Below are 26,830 nucleotides of genomic sequence, written 5' to 3' on the forward strand. Positions count from 1 at the left end.
CCGGCCGCAGGAGGCCCGGGCCGGCCCCCCGCCTCGCCCAGCGCCGCGCCGCGGGAGAGAAGGGGGGGCGCGCCGGGTCCGGGGGGGGCCGGGGACCGAGGGCGGGGCGGGGCCGGGCCTAGGAATGGACAGGATACCTCACCCTCCAGATGGAGGGGGAGACGCTGCCGCCCCTCACACCGCGCGAGGCCGCTCCCGGGGATGAAGCTCCCAGACCGGAACCGGAACCGACCTGCGGGAGGGACAAAGGAACCCGGAAGCACTTCCCCGAACTCCGCGACCGACCGACCGCACGGAGCGCGCCCCGGAAGTGCTTTTGCCCGGAGCGGCGTAGGGAAACGTGGCCGGGGGTACAGAGCCCCCTGCCTGTGCGCTCAAGTCCCATCCCCCACCGGCAGTGAGGGACAGCGCCTCCCGCAGACAGCCCCTTCGTTCCCGTGCCACGCCAGGGCAGGTAGCTGACGGCGGCGCTTGTCAGAGCTCTTCACCCGCCCGGCGGCGGCGCTGGTCTCTCGCCTCTCCCGGTACCTGCTTGCGACGGGCTCTGCTCTGCCTTGGCAGGCGCTCGGGCAGGTTTCACTGCAGATCGTTGGCCTCGCCCGAGTTGATTCGCTCTGGCGGACGCAGCCCGGCACCGGCCGCTCCCCAAAGCTGACATTGGTTTGCCGGTTCGGGCAGTCACAGCACCTCCGCCTCGCTGCCTGCCAGGCTTCCTCCCCAGCGACTGCTGCAGCTTCTCCCCTTGCTTCAGCTCTGGGGAGGGCGAGCAGAGAGTGCCAGGAGGGAACGTACAGCCCAGCCCGGCCAAGAAACCAACACTGAGGCAGGGCCACTGCACGGTTCTGGGTCAGACCCCCCCACGCAACCAGCACAGCCAAGCCTCTGCAGCCAGGCGGATGCTCCAGCCCCAAAATGCAGGCCCAGAACGGGGGAGATTCACTGAGCCTGGGATTGCCACCGCAGGAGAAAGGGTCTGCTGCACCTAACTCATTCCTGGAAGAGAGACACTAAGAGGCAGAGCGAGACGCTAGAAAAGACACTAAGAGGTGCTGGAAGAGAGACACTAAGAGGCAGAGCGAGACGCTAGAAAAGACACTAAGAGGCGCTGGAAGAGAGACACTAAGAGGCAGAGCGAGACGCTAGAAAAGACACTAAGAGGCGCTGGAAGAGAGACACTAAGAGGCAGAGCGAGACACTAGAGAGACACTAAGAGGCAGAGAGAGACGCTAGAAAAGATACTAAGAGGCGCTGGAAGAGAGACAGTAAGAGGCAGAGCGAGACACTAGAGAGACACTAAGAGGTGCTGGAAAAGACACTAAGAGGCGCTGGAAGAGAGACAGTAAGAGGCAGAGCGAGACGCTAGAAAAGACACTAAGAGGTGATAGAAGAGAGACACTAAGAGGCAGAGCGAGACGCTAGAAAAGACACTAAGAGGCGCTGGAAGAGACACACTAAGAGGCGGAGAGAGACGCTAGAAAAGACACTAAGAGGCGCTGGAAGAGAGACACTAAGAGGCAGAGCGAGACGCTAGAAAAGACACTAAGAGGCGCTGGAAGAGAGACACTAAGAGGCAGAGCGAGACACTAGAGAGACACTAAGAGGTGCTGGAAAAGACACTAAGAGGCGCTGGAAGAGAGACAGTAAGAGGCAGAGCGAGACGCTAGAAAAGACACTAAGAGGTGATAGAAGAGAGACACTAAGAGGCAGAGCGAGACGCTAGAAAAGACACTAAGAGGCAGAGCGAGACGCTAGAGAAGACACTAAGAGGCGCTGGAAGAGAGACACTAAGAGGCAGAGCGAGACGCTAGAGAGACACTAAGAGGCAGAGCCAGGCGCTGGAAGAGAGACACTAAGAGGCAGAGCGAGACGCTAGAAAAGACACTAAGAGGCGCTGGAAGAGAGACACTAAGAGGCAGAGCAAGACACTAGAGAGACACTAAGAGGCAGAGCCAGGCGCTAGAAAGACACTAAGAGGCGCTGGAAGAGAGACACTAAGAGGCAGAGAGAGACGCTAGAAAAGATACTAAGAGGCGCTGGAAGAGAGACACTAAGAGGCAGAGCGAGACGCTAGAAAAGACACTAAGAGGTGCTGGAAAAGACACTAAGAGGTGCTGGAAGAGAGACACTAAGAGGCAGAGCGAGACGCTAGAAAAGACACTAAGAGGCGCTGGAAGAGAGACACTAAGAGGCAGAGCGAGACGCTAGAAAAGACACTAAGAGGCGCTGGAAGAGAGACACTAAGAGGCAGAGCGAGACGCTAGAAAAGACACTAAGAGGCGCTGGAAGAGAGACACTAAGAGGCAGAGCGAGACACTAGAGAGACACTAGAGAGCCAGGCGCTGGAAGAGAGACACTAAGAGGCAGAGCGAGACGCTAGAAAGACACTAAGAGGTGCTGGAAAAGACACTAAGAGGCGCTGGAAGAGAGACACTAAGAGGCAGAGCAAGACGCTAGAAAAGACACTAAGAGGTGCTGGAAGAGAGACACTAAGAGGTGCTGGAAAAGACACTAAGAGGCAGAGAGAGACGCTAGAAAAGACACTAAGAGGTGCTGGAAAAGACACTAAGAGGCAGAGCGAGACGCTAGAAAAGACACTAAGAGGCGCTGGAAGAGAGACACTAAGAGGCAGAGCAAGACACTAGAGAGACACTAAGAGGCAGAGCCAGGCGCTAGAAAGACACTAAGAGGCGCTGGAAGAGAGACACTAAGAGGCAGAGCCAGACGCTAGAAAGACACTAAGAGGCGCTGGAAGAGAGACACTAAGAGGCAGAGCGAGACGCTAGAAAAGACACACTAAGAGGCACTGGAAGAGAGTCTTTTTCTAGCGTCTCTCTCTGCCTCTTAGTGTCTGTCTTCTAAGCCCGCACTGTCTTCCTCTTTAGTGTCTTTTCAGCATCTTAGTGTGTTGAGTTACCAATCTGTTTAATGTTTCAAAGCAATATATAATGTTATTTATTCATTTGTTGTTAAACCTAGTGCAGAAACTATTTGTTTTTTCCAGGTCCAGAAGAACTACACACTCTCCTTTCAAGAATCTTCATGGATAGCCTGTAAATTAGTATGTTGCTGTTCTTGCAGCAAAACACTGCTGAGTTAAACGTGTACAAACAAAAATGAACATTTTTACCTTATAACCTTTTTGACTGATAAGGGGGTTACTATAAACACTACAGCAATGTACTATAAACACTACGACAGCCGGGGGGTTGGCAAGGCACAGCTTAGAGCCAGTTCCCCCTGACACGGAAGAGGCCCTCTACCCCAGCTCCGCGGGCACTCCCCTGCCTGACCTGAGCGCGGCTAGCTGCAGCAGCGATCTCAGTTGGAGGCTTCTCCCACCCGCTGCAAACCTCGGAGCAGGCGGCGTGGGGGCCACCGAGGGGTTCTCGGGCACAACAAAGCCCCCCCCCCGCATGACGTAATAGATGGCGGACATCAGGGAGGAGAGTGAAATAACTAAGTAGGCCTATGATTGGTTGCGACAGTGATGACGTAAGCGCTAAAGGTCTCGGATTCGTGGACAGAAGTGGGGCAGGATTTAAGGCGAACACCGGTTTGTGGCGAGGCCGGGCCCAAAGACGTGTGCTGGCGGATTGGTGCCGCGAAGGGCGTGGCTACTGGGCCACGGGGTGTCGTGTAAACAATGGCTCCCAGCTGTCCTGACTGACAGCCCCGCTAGTGAACACAGCGCTCCCCTCCCCCAACGGCCGGGAACCCGCCTCAGCCCTCCCCACACACACGGGGTGCCACCCACTGCCACCGCCACCGCCCGAGCGCACCGCCCCTGGACCGGAGTGGGACGCGCCGCCTCCGCCGTCATCGCCCGGCTCCCATGGACCGAGGGAGGCTCCGCTGCTCTGCCGCGGCTGCGCCTCTCCGGCCGGCGCGGGGCTGGGGAAAGCTGCTGCTTCTTCCGCCTGCTTGGGAGCTAGTGCGGCGGGGGTGAACCGGGCCCGTCCCAGGCAGCGGAGCCAGTGGCTGTGCCGTGCCCGCCCCGCCCCGCCCCGGGTGTCAAGCAGGCCGCATGGGCAATGGCTGCGCCTTGGGCCCGAGCGCCCCCCGCCTACGGCCGACCCAGAGCCCCGCGGCGCGGCCTTGCAGGCTGAGGCGCTGCCAGGCAGGGCCCGCCCATTCGCTGTCCTTCGGCCGCGGCCGCCGCCCCCCAGGGTCCCGGGGAAGCGGCCGACTCTCCGGGGCGAGCCCATGAGTATCTAGCGGGGCCCCGGGGAAGGGAAAGGGGAAGTCGAGGCACCGGCTCAGCCCCTGCGGCGCGGCGCGGCGCGGGCCGGGGCAGTGGGTGACAGGAGGCGCCGGCACCGCCCCTCCCCCCTGTCCCCGCCCCGCTCCTTACCCCAGGCGATGGCGGGCCCGCCCGCTCCTTGCGCGAGATCTGCCCGAGTCCCGGCCCCGCCCGGCCCGGGCTGAGGCGACGCCGAGGCGCTCTGCGGCTGAAGGAACCCGTCTGTCTGTCCGTCCGTTGGCGGCTCGCTCTCGCCGCGCGCAGCTCGGGGCCGGACGCAGTGGCGGCCCGAAGATGAGCTTCCTCTTGTGAGCGGCGGCGGCGGGGTGCTGAGGGGGGCCGAGGTTCTCCTCAGGCGGGGGGCGGCGTAGAACGTCCGTTGGGGGGGAAGGGTCGGTGTCGCGAGGCCGGGGCGGGGCGAGGCGAGGCGCGCGCTGCACACCCGGGCCCTGGGGGCGCGAGGAGGGAGCGCGGCGGGCCGGGAGCTGCGCACGCGGCAGGTGTCATCCGCGCGCCGGGCCGATCCCGGCTGCTCTCGCGGCGCGCGCGCCAGGCCGAGGCCTGCGTCGTTTGCAGGGCGAACCGCCCCGCGCGCAGCACCGGCGAAGCGAGCCTCTCGCCCTTGGCACGGTCCGTCCCAGGCCGCTGGGTGGGCGATGTGCCGCGGGCTGGCTCGTGCTGCCAGAGCCCCGCTGTTTATTTGCACCCGAGCGCTGAGGGGCCTGATTCTCCTCGCCCTTGCACGGGTGTGAGAGCAGAAGCAGGCCCCTGTGCATGCTCGAGACGGGCAAGGGGTTAGTCGTGGCTGGTTACGGATGCCCCCCGAGACAGTCTGATCATTTCTTTTTTCCAGCGACATCTATTAGTTTTGCTGCTCGTTGCTGATTGCATTGTAAAGGCACCTTCAGCGCCTGCACGCCACTGTGATAGGCCCCCTGCGTACAAAGAATGTGACTGTATATTTAAATACAAATATCGTTTCCCTTTGTGTCCTTTCTGCTCACAAAGAGCCTGATTCTGCAACGCTAACTTGACTTCAATGGGACTGTTCTCATACATACTATCAAATAAGAGACAAATCTCCACTATCCAGCCCAAAAGTGTAATTGGCTGGTAGTTCTGTAAAATGTGCTGACTGCACTCTGAAACATCCTAGAGATGTCCAGGAAATAGAGCTTTTAACATGGCTGAGAGAATAGTTTTTTGGGGGGGTTTTTTTTTTTTTTTTGGTCTCTTGATATGATTTTTTTCATGATCTGCATGAATTACTGCCATTTCTTGTCTTTGGAAGGTAACATTCGTAATTGTTTAAAAATAGGATGGAAAGAAGGGGTAGTCAGGGTGATCACTATAGAAGCTTTGATTTCTAGGTAAAGGATTCCTGTATGATTATTGGGGTTTTTTGCAGTGTGGTCTATAACAATGCTTGTATTTTTGCATATACGTACACAATGAAGTGTGGTCCTGTAGATAATCATAGAACATTGTTATTTGGGTTTAATCTCTTCATGAGCAAATCTGTTGTGCTGGTGAACGTTGCATCACCTGAAACAATTGCTATGAGAGAAGGAATGGCTAAAGCGGGCCGGGGAAATCAAGGTAGCCAGGATGTTTAAGTTCTAATCCTGACTGCGACAATCACCTGATATATGACCTTACACATGCACTAACCTGTTTGTTCCTTATTTTTCCTATTTGTAAAATGGGAAGAATATTTACCTACCTGACGGGTTGTGAGAGTAAATTGTTGGTAACGCACACTGAGCTCCTTGGCTGAAAGGTCCTATAAAAGTAAAAAATAATATTGCCATGCGGAATATTCAGTCATACTTTAAACACACTGCCCCTGACTTGACTGATGTAAGTAATTGCAAGGGGCAACGTCCTGTAATCCTTACTCACCTGAGGAGTGTCACTGAACTTTTTTCATGAATAAGGTTTACATGCATAAATGTTTCAGGATCAGGCCCCAAAACTGAAATGAAAGCTAGCTGGTTAAAGGTCAACCACATTCTGTTCAGTGTTTCTCTCGCTAATTCATGTCATGTGGTTGTATGGTATGGTCTCGTTATGAAAATGTATCGGCCCCGGCACAAAATCTGCTCGCCCTGTTCTTTTACTAGACAGATAATGAAAAACCTAAGGTCTTTTGTCACGACCAAGCATAATTCAGCAAGGCTAGTACGGTACACAGATAAATGTCACTACGATTGATATCATAATTGAAAATCTATTTCTGTTCTATCAGTGGCAGTCGGTCCTCTAAAACATTCAAACCCAAGAAGAATATTCCTGAAGGCTCCCATCAGTATGAGCTCTTGAAACATGCAGAAGCAACCTTGGGAAGTGGTAACCTTAGACAAGCGGTTATGTTGCCAGAAGGAGAGGACCTCAATGAGTGGATTGCCGTTAACAGTAAGTCCTTACAAAAAATAACTGGCCTGGATACTTGAGAACACTGTATTTTATAGCATTCTTTACACTGACAAATACTGAATGCTGTAGAGCATCAGGCCGTCCCTCTGGGACGGAGGCCACGCACCCTACCTAATGTGCTCCTGTGGGTGCAGACACTAAAGAGGGGAATTAGCGTTTGGGTCAGGGGTCCTGGCCCCTTCTGCAGGCCACGGGCGTCTATGCGGTCTATAGTCCCCTTTCCTCAAGCAGGGTGGGGCGAACAAAGGGTCTCTGACCCTCGGCCGGGCGAGTCAGCGGTCTATAGCCCAAGCCCTCAGATAGGGCAGAGCGAGTAAATCGTCTCTAGCCTTAGGCAGGGCGAGACAGGAGTCTATAGCCCAAGCCCCCTGGTAGGGCAGGGCGACCCAGCAGTCTATAGCCCAAGCCCTCTGGTAGGGTGAGGCGGGTAAGCAGTGTCTCTAACCCAGGCTCTGGGGCAGGGCAAACAAGCAGTCTATCCCCCTGGCCCTTCAGACAGGCCGGGGCAGACCAATGGCCTAGCGGCCTTGGAGGTTTCACAGGCCAGGATGAGGCAACTACCCCAGGGGTGGTGTGGAAAGGGAGGGAGGAGGATGCAGGCCTTCCCTGCTCCGCTATGTTTCGGCTCTGCTACTGGGTCAGCGGGGCTCCGGCTGCAACTCGCTGACATGGCTGCAAGACACGACACGACTGGACAGTCGTCCGGCTCCCGTGGGCTACTTCCATTCCCTTTTCCCTGGAATGCCTCTGCCTCAGTGGTACCTTCAGTCTCCTCGGGGTAGATGTCAGGGGCGGTGTCCACAGGCGTTCGGCGTCGGCAGTTCCTCCGGGTTGTTTTCCCAGCAGGCGGTTCTTCCAAGTCGCAGGCCAGCGGCAGCCCCTCTGGGACCCAGGCGACGGGCGGTTCCCCGGCTGGACCGGCGGAAAGATGTCCTTCTGCTCCGGCAGCTCCCGCCAAACTGACCTGGCACAGCTTTTATACTTCCTGTCCCGCCTCTTTAACTTCTGGGAGGGTGGGCAGGGTTGCTTTGGCTCTGCCCACCAGGGGCTCACGCCATCCCTCCCTGTCCGTCTCTGAGGGAGGCCACATTCCCTCGCTACAAATCCATACTCCATTTTTAGATTTATCCACTGTCAGTGGGATTTTGGCTTCCAAGTGCCTAAATCCCTTCTGAAAATATTTAGGCTTCTAAATCAGTTGGGCATTTTGGGGCTGAGTGCAGCAGAGCATACATACCTGAAGAATCTGAGCCTAATTCTTCTGAGGGGAGAGGGATATTTCCAAATAAATACTTCTCTGTTCCTGTTATTTTTGCTTTTTGTTTTATCATATTGGATTATTAAGAAAACAGTAACTGTCAGAGGCTGCAAAGAACAGGGGTCAAGTTAATCTCATTCTCACAGTTTAACTCGGTTTATATTGAGATGACATTCTGTCATGCAGGAATGTGTGTGATGGTAGTTTATAGACACTCTCCATATTCTCCAGTCTATACAGCATAGAAGCATGGTATGTTTTACATAATATGAACACTGGATCGATTTTGATAATTAAAAACTATTAATGTGGATTGATTTTTATTTAACTGCAGATTAAGTAAGATCATTGTTTAACTATGGTAAAACTCCTTTCTTGACTAATTCACTGGCAGCAATGAATGAGATGTCAATTCCTAGCCAGACTACAATGAAACAATTTAAACTAGACCTCCCTTTTTAAAAAGGGTTTCCGGGTGTAGTCTAATCTATACCAGCCTATTCTGAGAAATAAGTGGCTCCTCTCAAATTATGTAAAACCAGAAAGTGATATACAGGCTACCTTTGGTCTGAAAATGTCCATTTTAATTGGTAAGGCACCCCTGTCGATACCCTTGTTTTACTAGTGAAGTAATAATCCATACCAGGATGGCCATTTTCTTTTTCTTACCGCTGCTTTAGGACCAGTGGCTAGAAGAAGATTACTGATCCTGAAAATGTCCGTACCGGTTTTCGATCTAAGGACTTTGAAAGTCATTTCTGCATGATGTTAGCATGTGATATTTTACCACTACCCTTAGAGATTCATGCTGATGCCCTGTATTGTTTGGAAGCTGTGGCGTCTGTTTTCAGATGTTGATTTGCAGCATTCTAAGGTCTTGAGATAGGCAGCCGCTAGATGGTTTTCCCAAAAGAATGAATTCAGTCAAGAGAAATGGCGCATTAAAATATTGTAGTGAAACAGGATTATAGTGTTCCAAACAAAAAAAGGGATCAGATCAAAATGGCTAGAAAATAGAAATATTTTCTTGGAAGGTTGTTACTAGGATTGCTTTGCGATACAGAATGGAAACCGCTTGTCTTTGAAAACGATGTGTTGGGTTCCCGCTGGTGACTATGGTACTTCCGTCTGACCGGCTAATCCACCGGAGAAGATGACATCAAAATAGGTCTTTAAATTCCATGCACCCTTACTGTTGATGTGTTGTTTTTGCAGCTGTGGATTTCTTCAATCAGATCAATATGTTATATGGGACCATCACAGAGTTCTGCACAGAAGCAAGCTGTCCAGTGATGTCTGCTGGGCCGAGGTAGGAAACTGATTGCATATACCGGACATAATATAAATACAGGCGTAGGTCACAAATATAAATAAATATGCAACGCTAATGGAAAAAGAACAGATAATCACTTAGTGTTTTTTACTGTCATGCTCCTATGAATTATTTCCTATCTTCTCACATACAGCACTGCAAAACTGACACGGGCATTTTGGGGACTTTATGCATGTACATAGGGGTAGAAAAAGTCATAAATTCTGTCCAGTGGCCTCACCCTGCACAGATGGATGGCTGGAAATAGGGGAAGCTGAATGGTCGTGATTATACTGGTTCAAAACAGGAAGGAGAGCCCCACGGGACCTCCAGACTTTTCTTTCAAAAGAATACAAAACATGTATGAGAAACTCAGCGATATACTAGACCGCTTGCTTTGTCGTCACAATCATTAATGTCTCGAGCTCAATGCTGAGCGTCTCCTAAAAGCCCTTTGCTTCCTTTGGACTAGGGACTTTTGTAGTAACTGCTCCATTTTTTTTTAATTCGGTGTAGGCTGTCTGCTGCACGTCAGGTGTATGCAGTACTCTGAATTCTTGCAGCTGTAATGGCCTCCTGTCTTGTAGCTTCACTGATGTCCACAAAAATGTTTTCCATGCACTCAAAAAGCCTTGTAGTTTTTAGCAGCCTGAAATAAGGTCTGTTATCTACTGAGGTCCCTAATAGTGCCGGCTGTTCTGTGGAAAGGGTCCAGGCGTGTCAAAGGAAGGCACGTATGTCTCGTGCTGGGGAGGGATATGCTCGTGTGGCAAAGTGTTGGAGGCAGTAGGTCTGACGTCTTGGTGGGTGGAGGGAAGTACGTGATGGGTTTAAATACGCGTGAGAGCTGTTTCATGTTTAGATGCGTCTAATATGGCAGGTAGCACGTATAAGGCATCTCTTTGAGGGCAGAAGGAAATGGAAGTTTTGCTACAGTTTTTTTTCCCCCTGCAGTTTCACTGCAAACCTTTGCTAAAGAAGTAGAGCATAGTGGTACATGCCTCAGCGATGTATTCTGATCGTGGCATTTCTTCTTGAGGTGTAGAAGATTTTTGTTTACTATGTTCAGCAAAGACTAATGAACATTTACAACTTTGACTCGGTAACAAGGAGTCGGGCTGACATGCGGTATCCGTTATGTTCAATGTACAAATAAAATCATGGGACAGGGTTTATTTGTTAACTGCTAATATCTAGGCTGGAAAGTTTTAGGTTAGAAAGTTCCTGTTTCTATATGTAGCTTCATTTCCTTTCAAGACTTCCTGTTTAAACCTTAACGTTCGATGTCCGCTTTTAGTTTGTGACTCTTGGGGCTTGTTAGTGAGAGAGACTTTGCTGTGTGACGCTGCAGAACTCTGGTTGCTTTCTTGGAGATCTACTGTCGATTCGTACATAAAGATCTCTTGGAATTACTGAGATCACAAAATCCTGTGCATCGGTCTCAGATTTAGGATTTCCGGTGTTTTTTGCAGATGTACAGTCTTGCTGATGTCTGCAAAGCTTGAATTGCCTTGCTCTCCTCACCGGGAGCCGGGGCCTGAAAGTTTTAAATAACATCTTTTAACCAGTGATCCTAAAGCACTTTGCAAAACAACATCCATTTTCCTGCAAATGCTTTTCCTGAGTAATGGTCCAGTTGACTTCAGAGGAATTATTCATCTGAGTATACTTGCCTGTATAAAGGTTTCAGCGTTCAGCCCTAGCTATGATGTAATAAGACTATTTTTTTAAAATTCCATCATGAATTTCTAGAGAGTACAAGTTCCCCTGTTCCTGTGTGAATTGTATAGGTCCTTGCAAACCTTCAAGTGGCCAAACTCTCATTATAACCCATGGGATTACCAAGCACAAAGCGCTCGTAGAATCAGACCCCAAATAGGTGTTTTTCTAATACTGGCTAAATCCTGAATCTTAATGAGGTACACTCGTGACTCTGGTTTTTCCTTCCATCTCTAGCCATCGACAGTTGTGGTCAGATTCTGCTCGGTAACTACTGGATGATATGCCATACTTAAAACTTCTCCTTCGACCAATAATCACACATATGGTTTGGCCAGCTCATCTTCTGGTTTTCGCTGAGCTCGCTGGCTACTGCTTGCCACAGAGCCTGGCCTGAGCTGAGCTTCCTTTGTTCTCACGGAGTCCCATTTAATGAGGAACGTAGTGCATATACGACAGTGCCTTCCGATTTGGATTTTTAAGTGTAGCTTCAGTTCCTCCCAAAATGCCTTTTTGACTAAAATGTCCTTGGTTTTTTTCCATTCCCCAAATGATTTTTTCCTCCATGTAATTTGGAGTGAATGGTAAAAGGAAACTTGGAAGACAGTCAGCTAGGCCGAGCACGAGAACATGGGTGAAAAGTACAATGAAAGCATTTTTCAAATGTGCTTTTTTTTTTTTTTTTGCACGTTGGGACGTGGCACTTAACATTTTAAGCTTCCTGTTCTGTGGGTTTTTCACCCCAGAGTGCACACTTGGAAATGAGAAACACTATGGCTCATTAGAAAAACTGCCAGGACAGCTGGATCTCAGTGCCTCTCATTCCACACTTCATGCACTGCCTGGTGCGGTGTACTCCGAAGTGCGCTATAAAGTGTAGGAAACTTAAGTTGCATGAGCAATGCAATGAACTCACTAGCACTCTCCCTTTTGTGATTGTTGTTTCATTTGATGACTCTTAGAGAAATTCATTTCAAAATTAAGCTTATTCTGCGGTACAGTTAAGAGTTTCAAATGTCAGAAACCAGGAGGAACATAAGAATGGCCACATTGGGTCAGACAGATGGTCCATCTAGCCCTGTTTGACAGTGGCCAGTGCCAGGTGCTTCAGAGAGAACAGAATAGTTTCAAAGAGAACCATACAGCACAGTTTCGAGTGCTCCATTCCCTGTCCATCCGATGCAGTCTTGCATTCAGAGGTTATGGGGTACCCAGAGATGGGGGTTGCGTCCCTGACCAACTTGGCTAGTATCCATTGAGGGAACTATCTTCCATGAACTCATCTAATCCTTTTTTGAACCCAGTTTCGTCAGTGGCCTTCACAGCATCCTCTCACAATGAGTTCCACTGGTTGACTATACGTTGTGTGAAAAAGTACTTCCCCTTTTTTTCTTTTAAACCTGCTGTATATTCATTTCATTGGGTGACCCCTGGTTTTTGTGTTAGTGAATAGGGAGGTGTCATTTACCCCATCACATTTCTCGACACCACACTTTATTTTACAGATCTCCCATCCTTTCTATTTTCCTCATTATGATTGAACTTGATTTTTTAAAGGATGCTTTTTTGCCTCTAACTGCCTCTTTCACTCTGTGGGTTAGCCCTGGTGGCATTTGCTTGATCCTCTTACTGTTTTCTCTGATTTGACATATACATTGATTTTGAGCCTCTATTATAATATTTTTAAATAGTCTCTATGCAGTTGGCAGGCATTCCCCCCTTGTGACTGTTCATTTTAAATTCCATTTAACTAGCTTCCTCATTTTTGTGTAGTTCCCCTTTTTGAAGTTAAATGCTATTGTGGTGGCTTTCTCTGGCATTTTTCTCCCCAGAAGGATGTTAAATTTAATTACATTAAAGATCAAAGATATAGGGCCAGATCCTCATTCTGCAGACATTGATGTAGCTTCATTGATTTTAGTGGAACTATGTCAGTTCACACTAGATGAGGATCTGGCCCCTGGTTTCCATATCAAATGTAAATGTCATATTGCACCTTTAAGACATTAAAGTGAATGCTATATACAGAATCGTACAATATTACATATTCGCAAGGTACCCGTTACGTTTAAAGTTGGGATTCTCTCATTGACTATGATGTTACTGCATAGAAAATGTTGACTGTAATGCATTCATTGTTACACGTGCTTTTACCGTAACTCAGGAACCATTGGTTCGAGCCCCAAGAAGCCATGATGGAATATTAAAGGCAAAACTATATCAAATGGTCCAACTAGCAACCGAGGCTTCTGTCCCCAGCTCTGACTTGTGGGGCAAACCGTTTCACTTCTCCGTGTATCAGTTTTCTCCAACTTTTTAAAAATCTATCTTCCCAATGGATTCTAAAGAAAGAGGACTGTCTTTATCGTATTGCACTGGCTTCAGGCCCAGACCCTTCACTCTAGGGCAAGCAGGAGAAGGGAGTGCTGCAGAGGCAGTTCACTTAAATTTTGGAAGGGGAAAATGGGGACCTCTCTAGTACATCTCCTCTATGGCTGACCCAAGGAGCAGTATTAATTGGATCTAAAATGAGCTGTGGTTCGCTCTCCTCAGTTGCACAATCTTCATGTTGTAGGGCATTTGTGGAGACAGTGGGAAGATGGGGAAAAGAGACTAACGCAAGTGTTGTGTGTAAAAATGACCTGGAATCTGCTTTAAGCTGGAATCCAAAATTCCAGTTGCCTTGTTTGGCTCTGATAGAGCCCCTTTTTTTTAGTCATTCTTCAGATTTTGTTTTGCACTGCCATTATTTAACACGTATAACGGGGAGAGCCTATGTAAAGAAGTGTCTGAAAAAGAACCCCTTTTATAAATCGTTTGTCTTTGTTTAAAGAAACCTTGGGGTTTTTTTAATAGGTATGAATACCACTGGGCAGATGGTACCAATATAAAGAAACCAATTAAATGCTCAGCTCCAAAGTACATTGATTATTTGATGACATGGGTTCAGGACCAGCTGGATGATGAAACCCTCTTTCCTTCAAAAATTGGTAAGTGAAATCATGACATTCCCGCACTAGGCAGCCTAATACGATGTAAGTAATTAGATGCATTAGAGAGAAGCTCTTGGGGTAGTAACTGGTTGTTGGAGTATTTCCCTTGTTATATCCTATTTTTACCTGGATAATACTGGATATTAAAAATTAATCTAGTCTGAAGTTTGGACTACAGACTCTCTATTTCCAAATCATGTCATCCAATTCTCCCTGTGCTGATGTGTACCGTGAGTAGAACTGCAGCTTTGTCACAGCATTTTAAAAAAAATCACAGAGTAATCATGGTAAATTTAGTAAAAGTCATGGGTTTTGTGACAGATGACGAGGAGGGGAGGGAAAGGGTGTGGGTGCTGGAGATCAAGCCCGCCCTGTGCTCTCCCGGCAGAGGCGACTCTTGTCCTGTGGGGCTGGGCCCAGCTCCCCATTCCAAGCATTGTAACCTGGTGCATGGGGGTCATAGCTCGGGTTTGGTGTGGGCGCCCCTCCATCGTGATGCAGGGGCAGCTGGGCTAAACCTAAGCACCACTGCAACCCCATGCACCAGGTCACAATACCTCTCGCTCAAATTTGGCCTGGCCAGCCACTCGTCTTGGAGCAGAGGCAGCTGGACCAAATCTGAGCAGCACCGTGACCCCATGTGCCAGGTTGCAATGCCCGTAGCGTGGAACCAGGCCTAGCCCCATGGGACAGGAGCCACAGGAGTTGCTGCTGTGGGGTGAGTTTACTGAAATCACGGACGCAGGGGAAAGTTATGGTCCTTTTTTCCACTGTGACAAACCTGCAGCCCTGACAGTGGGGTAGATTCTGATCTCACAATCACTAGAACTAGAATTTAACACCATCCCTAATCAACTCTCACCTGAAATCTGTGTCTTTGCTGAAGCTACTGCATGGCATGTTCACATCTCCATAAAAGCAGAGAAATTTTACCTCAAAGTTTCTAAGAGATAGAAATCTCCCCTGGTGAGGAATAGAGGGCATAATATGGCCAAGAAAGTAAACTCCAGTAAGAACAACCTGTCCTTTATAACGCAAAACTCTTCGCAAAGGAGATTGTTGCCAGGGGCCTGTCCTCAGCTGGACTTTGTTTTGGAGCTTGTATAATAAGCAAAAGTTTTGATTGTGAGATTATGTGCACTCACGTCCTTCAACGTTCTCAATGGTGCATCCTAAAAGCTCTCTTACTGGTTGACATGATGTTGTGAGGAGTAGTTAAAAGGTATCATTAAAAAATTTAACTAAGATTTCAAACACTCAGGGATCAATTAGGTGCCCAACCTCTCTGAAAATTAATGGGGGTTCATAGATTATACTGCACACGTCCTGCAATCTGTGGTTTACCTTAACTAGCTACATCTGAGTAAAACCTACCTGTGCATTGTCTCCAGTAGGATTTTGCATGGGGAAAGCTAACTTAACATAAAAGCACACCGTTTTTTGAAGTGAACACTTTGCCTAAGGGCATAAGTATCATGGTTCCAATTACATAATTAACTTGTAACGCAAATGAAGACAGAAACTTCAAAATGTTTCCTGCTCTGGATGGGAGAGGGGAAGAAAAAACTATGGACAGCCACTTTAAAATGCTAACCTTTTTCTCATAAATCAAATCTCCCTGAATTTAATTAAATGTGCTGGTTTTGGGGGTAGCTAAAAACAATAAAAATGTTAGTGCCTTATGATCCCGTATTTTGCTGTCTATTCATGATTGTTTGTTGAAGGTAAGTGCCAGGGTAGAGTGACTAAAATAATACGGATTTACATTTAAATTATTTAGATTTTAAAAAAATCCCAAAACATCAATTTAAATTAGATTGAGGCTTTGTAAATCTAATTTTAAAATGTCTGCTATTGCAAATTTAGGTTAAAGTTGATGATGAACTACGTTATAATTTCTGTGACTTTAAAATGTCATTACTGATAGGGTATCTTGTCTGGATTTTACAAAACTGTGGTCAAAAATCAAAACATTGATAGTTAGTGCCCTGATTCTGCAAACATGTATCTTGAGTAACATGAATAGCTGCATTGACTTCAGTGGGACTATGCAAGGTTAGTGTTAAACTGATGCATAAGTATCTGCAGCATCAGGGAATAAATTAGTATTTTTACTGAAAATTCCTCTGGATGGTATAAAATCTTTGTGACTTGAACACCAAATTGTTTCAGTGGTAAAGAGTTATTTATACTTTCAATATGTGAATGACGTTATGTTGATCTTTTTAGGATACTGGCCAGAATTTTAAAGTCCATAATTAGGCTTCTAAGGGTGGGATTTTTGAAAGCACCTAAATGACTAACGAGTACAAGTCCCATTGACTACAAACCCTTATGAAAGATAGCTAGACCCCTAGTCCTGCAGACGCTTACACACATGCTTTACTTACATAAGTAGTCCTATTAATTTTAGTGGGACTGCTCATAGTAGTACAGTTAAGCTTGTACGTAAATGTTTGTGGGATCGAGGACTAAGAAGCTCCCCAAAAGGAAATTAGCTTTTTTTTACAGATTTGGGGAATAATTTAAATGATTTGCCCTATGCTGTCACAGAGGAAGTCCATGTCAGAAAAAGAATTAGAATACAGATGTTCGATCATTAGACTTGGCCGTTATGGCCAACGCTTGGCAAACCGTTTAAGCGTGTGCTTTATGCATATGGGTATCCCAGCCTCCTTCAGCCAACCACATTCATGATTGACTATCTGCATGTTTAAAGTTAGACACTTATGCACATGTCTATGTGCACCAAAGGTCTGGTGTTTTATAAAGGTGCCGAGTTCCCCTAGTTTTTGTTGACCTCAAAGAGAACTGTGGATGCTCAGGAGCTTGTGGGAATGGTGTGAGAGAAGGATGCGCTGAACAAATGATTATTTGCCCCATCTCTCAGTGTCTTACATCATTTTTGTTATTAAAAGTGTGTTGGCTAGGTTTTTACTGCTGAATAGAATAAGTTTTGTTCCCTTCATGAAGCTTGACAGTGTCACTGTTTCTAATTAAGTCTAGTGCCCTTTGGCAGAAAATTTTCATTCGGTAGCTGACCTTTCTGCTTTCATATATTAAACTGGATTAAGAAATGTATTGCGTGTGTTTGCACATTTCAGGTGTCCCTTTTCCTAAGAACTTCATGTCTGTGGCAAAGACTATATTGAAGCGTCTGTTTAGGGTCTATGCCCATATTTACCACCAGCACTTTGACTCTGTGATGCAGCTCCAGGAGGAGGCCCATCTCAACACCTCCTTTAAGCACTTTATCTTCTTCGTACAGGTAAGTTTTAAATTATTAGCTATTGGTCCTGCCTTGTCTAATTTTACTGACAAGTGTAAAGGCACACACTCAAGTTCAATCTGACCTAGAACATAGGTTTTATATGATAAACCAGAATGACAGAATCTACAAGACTAATACAAATGTTTCCATAAACGTTGATTTTTCAATAAGTCTGGGATCACTGGGGAAGTTCCAGAAGACTGGACGAAAGCTAATGGGCCAATATTTAAAACGGTGAAACTGGATCACCTGGGCCTGTCAATCTGAGATCGATCCCGGGTGAGATAATGGAGCATCCGATACGGGACTCGATTAATAAAGATTAAATGAAGGTAGTATTATTAATACCAATCAACATGGGGTTATGGAAGATAGATCCAGTCAGACTAATTTGATACTACTTTTTTTGGATAAGATGACAAGTTTGGTTTATAAAGACAGTGGTGTTGACACAATATACTTAGACTTCTGTAAGGCATTTGACTTGATATTTTGATTAACAAAACTAGAAAGATATAAAATTAACATGGCATACATTAGGTGCATTAAAAGCTGTCTAACTGTTAGGTCTTAAAACGTAATTGTAAATGGGGCATTATCATCGAATGGGTGTTTTTGTAGTGGGGTGCTGCAGGAATCCCTTTTTGGTGCTACGCGATTTAAGAGTTTTATGAATGACTTGGAAGAAAACAAAATAATTACGGACAAAGTTTGCATAGGACAAATTGGGAGAGAGGTACGGCTAAACGTAAACCTGTGCATCTGGGAGCAAAGAATGTAGGCCATTGTTAAACAGTCGGGGACTCTATCGTGGGAAGCCGTGACCGAAATAGATTGGGGGTTGTGGTGGATAATCAGCAGAACATGTGCTCCCAGTGGGGTGCTATAGCCAAAAGGGCTGATGCAATCCTTGGATGCATAAACGGGGGAATCTCAAGTAGGAATACCAATTTTTACTTCCCTATTTGGCACTGGTACTGCACTGCTGGAACACTGTGTCCAGTTCTGGTATCACAGTTCAAGAAGGATATTGATAAATTGAAGAGAGTTCAGAGAAGAGCTGTGATAAAAAGCATGATTAAAAGATTAGAAAACATGGCTTATAGTGATAGACTCAAGGAGCTTCAATCTATTTAGTTTAAGGGGTGACTTGATTATAGTGGATTAGTCCTTACATGGGGAACAAATATTTAATAATGGACGCTTCCATCTGGCAGAAAAAGGTATAACACGATCCAATGACGGAAAGTTGAAGCTGGATAAATTCAGACTGGTAATAAGATGTAAATTTTTAACTGAGAGCGTAATTAACCAGTGGAACAGTTTACCAAGGGTTGTGGTGGATTCTCCATCAGTGACCATTTTTAAATCCGGATTAGATATTTTTCTAAAAGATAAGATCTAGAAATTATTTGGTGGAGGTTCTATAACCTGTGTTCTGCAGGTCAGTCTAGCTGATCACAATGGTCCTCCTGGCCTTGGAATTATATGAAAGTTAGAAAACGTTTCCAATGGGCACTTAACAAATAAACTTCTGCTGCCCATATTAGACGGCTAGTGGATTGCCTGCATAAGTGCAGTTGAAAAGGTAATCGATTGAGATGGCACTTGAAGACAAAGCCAAGTCAAGTTGTGCTCTTGTAGTTAAAGTCCAAGGCATGAGGAGATATGGGTCCCAGATCGGGCTCTGCTGCAGACTCACCATGTGGTCTTTATTTATTTTCTCCATCTCCTTTTGTCCTCATTTCCCAATCTGTAAAACGGGGATAATGCTAGACTGGTCAAAAAATCCAATTTTATTTCTATGGTAAACGTCAAACAAAACAATTGAATTAAAATTTGAATGGAAAAAAAAATCCAACTTTTTGTTTTAATTTCAAATCAAAATTGTTATTTAACAATGTTCTCTGAAAAATTTAAAGTTTTAGTCAATTAAATTGTTTTCACAGAACTTCAGTTTTATTGGGAGAGAACTCAGTCTAGCTCTAAAGAATACCAACAAGACTGGGCTTTGTGAGGATTAATTAGCATTTATCAAATTAACTGAGTATTTTAAAGTCACTTGTGTCAAGAAGTTTGTTGTAAATTTCTGAAATTCTTTGTTGCCTTAGTTTTGAATTAAATGGATGTTGCACGTCACTTATTCTGGTGTCAATTTTTATTTAAATTGACACGTATTTTGTCTCTCTCCCCCCCCCCACCCCTTGCAGGAGTTCAACTTGATCGACAGGCGCGAGTTGGCTCCTCTTCAGGAACTAATTGAAAAGCTAGGATCCAAAGACAGATAAATCTTTGCTGGAAAAATTCTTTCTGCTTTCAAACATGGTTACTCTTTCTTGCTTCATATACCAGCTGCAGCTATTTCTTTAGTGGCACAAACCTGGAGAAACCAGGTACCCCAGCTAGTGGGTATAAAACAGATGCTTTCCAGTCTAGCACAGTTACTGCCCTTCTTCAATCTGAGTAGCTGATCTGGGGCTTCATTATTGCAAAGAGGTACTTGGTCACATTTCATGTAAAATCCAAGGTTTGCAATTTGGCAAAAATGTGTCTTCAAAGCAAAGTAGCTATGAATTCTCAGAACTGTTAAGTGCAAAGTTGGGGTTCATGATTGCATTAATCCCCGCAATTTCATAATTTTCTAATTGAACCACGTTTTGTCAATCTATATAAATTAGTAACATTTTGCATAATATTCTATGCAGAACTACATCATTGTAGTTTGCATTAGCAATTCCAACATTAATTTTCTGGCCTAGAAACTGGATGGATAAGTACTTTAAAGAGGCCTCAACCCAGCCTGCAATTTGGGCATGCAACTTTGTGCACCAACCCCTAAATTTCTATGCATGGATGGAGATGTTTACCTGATGTTCAAGCTCAAGTTTGGGGGCATAACATTTAGAGGCCATTTGTGAAAAAATTTGGCCACATGATACTTAATTTTTCAGACACTTCCAAAAATGTGGCTATTGTAATTGATCTTACATAAAACACTGGATGGTAAGAATTCTATAGATATTATATCTGGCTACAAATCATTTGCAAAACTGTAAATGCCAATATTGCGGCTTGGGTTTTATTCCATCCCATGTTTAGTTGCTCAACAAAGTTCCATTTTAAAGCTCTGTATGCTATTATAAAAATTGTTTAATACTTCTGATAAGTGCATTACGTTATGAACTTTGATATTCCACTGTTTTCTATATAGGAAATAGAACTATTTTTGCAAATTTTATGACGGCTGCAATTTACACTTAACACAGCATTTTTATCTCTCTCAGAACCAGGCTGTTAATAGGTATAGGTTGATATATGTAGCTTCAGCAACCAAAGCAATTTAGTATTCAGTTGGTTATTACTTTAAATTGCACATATATAGGTGCCCTATGGCTCTTTTTTTTTTTTTTTTTAATCTAAATTTCAGTTGGATGCTCTTGTGGATTTTTGTTTCAGTGTCCACCATTTCAAATTCATACATATCTCTGATTTTTTTAAAAAAGAAAAAAGGTAACTCACTTCATTTAAACTCATTGTGTGGCTTTCAAAATCTTTTTTTTTTTTTTTTTTAAACTTTTTTTTAAATGTTTGGACCAGAAAATAGGGGGGAACTACTGGTGTATTCATTATGAATGCTTTGATTTTTGTTTAGTGTAGTTTGTTTTAAGTTTGTATCTAGATGCACTTTGAATTTGCCTTAGACAGAGCCTTAAGTAAAATAGCAGACTAGCTGTGAGTTGCATGGACATAAAGAAGTAATAATTCAAAAGTGACTAAGATAAAGCAAAATAGAGCCCACTCCAAAAAAAAAAAAAAAATGAAAAACTTAAGACTGGCACAAAAGCCTAAGTGTGGAAACTTAGCTGCAAGTGAAACATTCTGTGTGTACCCCGATGTGAACTGCTGAGCTTCTTTGTTTTAAAGAAGCGTCACCACTGTGTAACAGAGTTAGTACTGTGTTTTGACAAATTAAGACAATACCACCAGCACCATCTGACTGTGAAAATTCTGAATTGCAGATAACTAGTTTCTTTGCTGGACCATGAGACATCATGAGTGTCATTAACAATGTTTTGTTTAGAAAACAAAAAAACATTCCATGGTAAAGGCCAGATCCTGAGGTGTTTTCATCGTCTTAGTTTTGATATTACTTGTGGCATGTGTCATTCCAGGAGAGAAACTTAGGGCTCACAAGTCTCAAGAGCTTGGAGGTAATTTTGTTTTAGTACAGTGTTGATTTACATTATTAAACATTAGTCTTGTTCCTCTTGTAAATCAAGGCTATGTCTACACTGATCGATATATCTGCTTCCATTGAGCGACAGTCGATCTAATAAAACCACCTCCTCAAAAAGCGTAGTGCTGCGTCGACAGGAACGCATTTCCCGTCGGCACAGTGCAGTGGAGATGGTGTGCTAAACAGAAGTTACAAAATGGACTGGAATTACGCAGGCTACTCTGCATAGCTTGCGTAACTCCCATCAACTGCTGCTGAATTTTGCCGGCAGTGTAGACCTGCCCCAAGTTAACTTGCAGTGCAGACTTGCAATTCAGAGATGAAGGGGTCGTAGTTGGAATGAGTGATACATTCCACCCATAATAAGTGGAATATTTTTTTTCAGATAGATTTGGCTTTTACTTTCTATTGTTGGCATTTGGGGGAGGGGGAATCTAGTGTTTTTCTTTTTAATAATCTAGTCACGTACGCTTCTTCTGCCCAACTTACTATACGGTACAGGGGAGCAAAACTGCAGAAAAAGCTGGGCTGGAGCTGTGCAAAGGGGAAAGTCAGCATCACATGGTGCTCCATTTCCCCACCACTACACCTCACCCCTTTGCTCTTTCTGCATTGGTGCCATTTTTCTCTTTGCAAGCAAGCCTGTTACCTGTGAACTGCAGTTCAACGATGTGTAAAATTAACGGTGCTTAAAGCATCAATAAATCTACTGCATGCTTTGTAATTCTCTCCACTCTCAGGGATTGTGAAGCTCCTGAATGTGCAGGCAGTCATGGCACCATGTCTGCTAGTCCAGGAGAGCCCTGAGGGAGAGTTCCATGTAACTGCCTAGGGATCCAAGGGGTTGAAATCCTGCATACGTATGGATCCTGTGCCACTACTGCCTTTGCTGGCCCCTGGTGCTCCCTCTGTCCCTACGGGTACCATATATATGAGTGTGTTAGATGATTCCTTTCCATACTGCTTTTTCTTACCCATACTGCTGTTCATCCTACATATCAAAACAACTAGTCTATACTGGGGAATTTCAAAAATGCATAGCTTTACAAGAAGAATTTCTTTTCAAGTCCAGGTGTCTAAAATCCAAACGTTACAACTCCAGCAATCCACTGAATTCTCTCTGTAAAATACACGTACAGCTTGGTCCCAAGACAAAGCCATTTTTGTCACCCTATCTTTGAGTCCCTGAGTGACCAGGCAGTATAACATTGCCAAAGCTATGTTATATCTATTTTTCACAACTTGTGTTCTCGCTTAGCTATTATTGATCTGCGATCACACTGCACGTGCATTGACCAAGCACAGCAGCAGGCTGCTTGCTCTGAACATTGTAATTAAAAGTACACTAGTTATTTGAAGTGCGGACATGGGGTAGAGGACAGAAAAGTAAAATTTTATTGAGTTTCATATATACTTGGGCGGTGATTTCAAGCTGACTCAGTTTACAAAGTTGAAAAGAGTGTTTTTCTTAAGTACCAGTGATCTAAAACTCCTTCTTGGGTCTGAAAAATCAACTTCCCGCATCATATCACTGGCAATATCCCATAATAAAGCTAACTGATTTTGCTGATGTGTGAAGGGAGAACAAGAATCCACTTGCTGTCCTGTATCGGGGTGGCTCTCTTAGGATGTACAGGACTTTTAATGGTTGCCTGTAAAGTAAGAAGAAGTGACTAAGAAGATACACAGTAGATATGCTGAGTAAGATGGTGCCTTTTTTACATAGTCACTTTCCTGACTATTCTAATTATACCTCAGAAAAGGTTGTGCCATTGGCAACTACAAGGCAGATGCATTGTCCAAATGCAGGACTGTTTTTATAGCAGACCGACTAGACAGCCGTGGGTGAAACTGCACGTTTCTTTGAAAGAGTTCCTTTTTTAATCCTCCAGTCTTTTCTTGTTTTTTAGAATCAGTCAAATTCAAAAAACATTCAGGCTCAGTTTACCTAGGGTCCAATGACTGAAGTTAATGAGAATGGACAGTGTGCAGAATATTGATGAATCTGGCCTTTACAGGTTGTAAGGAAAGACCGGCCAAGAGCTTTTTTGAAATCATTTTGCTTCACAAAACACAAAATGATCAGATAGTAACTCAAGATTACAGCTTTTGTAAAAAAACTGTAGACATTAAACTGAGTTCATTTAAAACCACAGCGTTCTTAGGTTTATCCTGTTTGAGACGTGTTTTTATGTAAGTTGCTCATATTTAAAACCTCATAATAGGACTGTGAATAAAACTGGTGGTTTTTGCTTGGCATCTGAAATGCCTGTAGTGAGCAGGCTTTTTCCTTAGCCTTGCACAAATGTAACTTTTTAGCTAATTTAGTGCTTTATGTATATGTTCTGATCTTCCCTGCTATTTGTAGATTTCAGTATAGGAGATTACTCACGTGAAGCAAACTTTTCCTTTATCATTTCATATAAAGAAGCACTGCTGTGATAAGTGAAAAGGGTAGATAAGGCCTCATTTGTTTTAAGGCAACAAACTTTTTCTAGTTAGCTTTAAATTGTTCCTTGTTCTAGAACAACGTTTCTCAAATCTCTGCCCTCTTCCAGGGCAGTCACCCCAGGCAGGAGGAGGCAGACTGGATTGCTTAGTGGGTAGCTCTCACTTGAAATTCAGTCCACTCAATTCATGTCCACTCAATACCAAATATCCAGTGATCTGCTTCAGCTAACTCCTGACAAAACTATTGGGTTTTCTCTGTTCAGATTCTAGAGATGTTCCTGAATTGCACTGTTAATTTAAGAATTCAAGGGGGAAATGAATCATTTAGAGGGGTAGGTTGTTCCTGCTGATAACGGAAGAATTGACAGTGTTTGAGAAATCCTGCACTAGAGGATGACTTTCTGAAGTTCTTTTTATATATATATATTATCAATATACACACTTCTTCAGGACAGACTAGGGTTCTTTCATGCGGCTGTTTCAAGAAGACAGAAAAGTTTGTTCAGATAACCTTGATACATCTTAACTTGCATTGCAGACAAGCAGTGCTCTGAATCAAAGCTGGTTACAGTATTTAGCCCTCTTGCCACTTTGAGCATTAGTGGACAAACTTAAGTAACTACAAATCAATACTGCTGCTGCGGCTTGCGTATTTTCCCGCATGCTTCCGTCAGCTTGACTAAACAGTTCGTGGCAAAAAAACTATTTGCATAAATTAACTTTAGTGAATTTAATATGAAAAGTTTATCGTATTTTTACATTAATAGTTATAATAAAGTTTTTACCTGGGGCTTTGGGGGGTTACTTTTAGGTAAGTTTATTGTACTTTTAAAAAAAAATATTTTGTACCTACTTTTGTAACTTCCATTCAATCAAATAAAGCATGTGGCATTCAAATGATTTTCTGATTTAAACAGGTGAAAATGCAGGGGATATGAGGGATTTTAACCTGCTGACTTCAGTTTTATACCAGTTATAACGAGCACAAATGGTCAGTCTCTGCAGATAGCTTTGTATAGGGTTTGCTCATTGTGCCTTACTTTTTTTTTTCTTTATACTGTAACAATGATGGCCTTTTCTTTCTCAAATGGAGTTTATCCAAACTGCAGTTGTCACCTCCATTGTTAATGTTCAGTGGGGTAGTGTAATGTGTGTGTCTTATTTTGAAAGCTAATGGAACACTTCAACAGCAGATTGTGCTTTCTTTCTCTCGCTCAACACCCTCCCCCCCTCCCCCAAAAAAAGTCTTCAGCTCCTAGATCACTTTCAGGAATGGGTAAAAGGACTTTGCTTGTTATAGAAATGTACATTGCTGTTTGCTTAAGATCTGTAATTGCAGGAATGTCACACAGAAATTACTTCAGAGGCTGCCGTTTCCTCACGGCCACACTTCATCTCAGCTATAACTGAACACTGGTTAAGTAGACAGCAGAAACGTACATTTTACGTTTTTGGCCATGATCTCTGTAGAATCAGCACCACTGTGATTCTTTTCCACTAGCTATGGAATTCCAATTCCATCCTTGACTTACAGGGGTTGGCATCAGGTACTTTATGAAAGGATAAGAAATCAACCTACATGTTAAAATTAAACAAACATGATCTAGGATCTTTTTAATACACTCTGAAATACTGTCCTTATTTTAACACAATTAAATACATTATTTAAAGATAAACAAGTCCATAACCCAAAAATACAAACTTCCTGTTTTGTCTTGTTGTCTTAGGTGTCCTATCTCTGCAAAGGTTTCTAAAAATGCAGCAATGTTACCTGGTTCATCTTCAGTGCTTTGGAACAGATGTGAATATCCGCAGTCCATGCATTGCTTTAATTTCTTCACTTAGTGCCTAAAATGAGAAATTAAACAAGTCTTTGAACAAAACTACACAAAAGTAATTCAACTGAGCACAATGAACAGAAGAAGTCAGTGGTGGAGGCAGGTGGCCCACCATTATTAGGAGAATGGTAAATGGTAGTTGTTCCTTAGGCAAGCACTGCATTTGGACCCTGGTCCGTTTCTTGGGATTGGGCGGGAGGAGACAGACTTCCTCACTTGAAACTGAATGGGACAAATTAAGAGCATGGAGACAATCCCATAGGGGAGAATCCTGCAATAGAGAGGGGTGGATGAGATGATCCAACAGGTCTGTGTCTCTAGCTTTTCTGTCTCCTCTATACTTGTTCAGGTGGTTTCTCCCCACACAGGATGACCCTGAGAAATCTGTGTCATTGATGGTGTGGGAAGGTCAGCATTAAGGGCCTCAGCCTTGAGCTAAATCTGCTCTACTCACATTTAAATTAATTGAGTGGTGGGGTCTCCGCATCCTGCTGTACCAAGCCCTGAGACTGTTAGCTATAACCAGGAAAACACCTGTGGCAGTGGTTTTGTCCAGGTAAAGGCAAACTGTCCTGGACATACCTTGAAATAATCCTCCCATCCCCTCACCACATATTTAATTTTTGTAGGAAAGTTCTCCCACTCCAAAAGGGGGAATTAATACACCAATTGTTGTAACAAACCCTTCCAGCTCCCACAACACTACTTACCTGATTAACCATTTGATGTTGCAGGACAGTTCTCTTTTCTTTAAATTCTTCAGATTCTATATGAATTTCATACATTGCTCCACAGCCTCCTTTAAAAGAAAATGACATTGTCAGTGTTTTAGTCATTACAAATGGATGCAGTAAACAGATTGATTAAAGTATAATCAGAGGCATTGGCAGGAAAAAGTTATTTAAACAGATTTCCTTACCCAAATTACTAACATGCTGCATGTTATGAAAGCTGTCATCTTCCTTCCTTTGACAATTTAAGGGTTGTTTTTTTTAAATTTAGGTTGATACAATTAAGTCAGGCTCATCAGTTTTCTCTTTTATTTATGCAGTCACACAACACACAATTAGCCTGT

General features: G+C 44.5%; 2 protein-coding genes across 7 annotated transcripts in view; one reads left to right on the plus strand and one right to left on the minus strand.

Moving 5' to 3' along the window:
- On the plus strand, nucleotides 1-20,572 carry MOB1A (MOB kinase activator 1A). 2 transcript variants are annotated; one of them, XM_067532312.1, is made up of 7 exons: nucleotides 1-454; nucleotides 3,002-4,548; nucleotides 6,489-6,655; nucleotides 9,150-9,243; nucleotides 13,822-13,955; nucleotides 17,063-17,226; nucleotides 19,440-20,572. In XM_067532312.1, exons 2-7 carry the CDS (start codon nucleotides 4,535-4,537, stop codon nucleotides 19,515-19,517), a joined length of 651 nt encoding a protein of 216 aa, XP_067388413.1. In that variant the 5' UTR covers nucleotides 1-454; nucleotides 3,002-4,534; the 3' UTR covers nucleotides 19,518-20,572. The 2 variants fall into 2 exon arrangements, with proteins under 2 accessions (XP_067388413.1, XP_067388412.1); XM_067532311.1 differs by lacking the exon at nucleotides 1-454 and having other exon boundaries at nucleotides 2,702-4,548.
- BOLA3 (bolA family member 3) overlaps nucleotides 4,629-26,830 on the minus strand; it is a 27,423-nt gene continuing 5,221 nt past the window's right edge. The window contains exons 3-6 of one of the 5 annotated variants that reach the window (XR_010917015.1): nucleotides 26,466-26,554; nucleotides 25,689-25,765; nucleotides 5,964-6,023; nucleotides 4,629-5,175 (exon numbers count right to left, since the gene is read on the minus strand). Coding sequence is in view for 4 of the 5 variants with exons in the window: in XM_067532316.1 (XP_067388417.1) it covers nucleotides 25,700-25,765; nucleotides 26,466-26,554 (155 nt within the window). In the remaining variant the exon portion in view is untranslated. Of the gene's footprint in view, nucleotides 5,176-5,963; nucleotides 6,024-8,213; nucleotides 10,784-17,341; nucleotides 18,983-21,822; nucleotides 23,119-25,499; nucleotides 25,766-26,465; nucleotides 26,555-26,830 lie in introns of those variants that run through there. The other 4 variants (XM_067532316.1, XM_067532317.1, XM_067532315.1 and 1 more) reach the window with 4 other exon arrangements.

The sequence above is a fragment of the Emydura macquarii genome, unplaced genomic scaffold (genome assembly GCF_026122565.2).
Source record: "Emydura macquarii macquarii isolate MOO-44397 ecotype Brisbane River unplaced genomic scaffold, CSIRO-AGI_Emac_v2 contig_3257, whole genome shotgun sequence".
Taxonomy (NCBI): domain Eukaryota; kingdom Metazoa; phylum Chordata; order Testudines; family Chelidae; genus Emydura; species Emydura macquarii.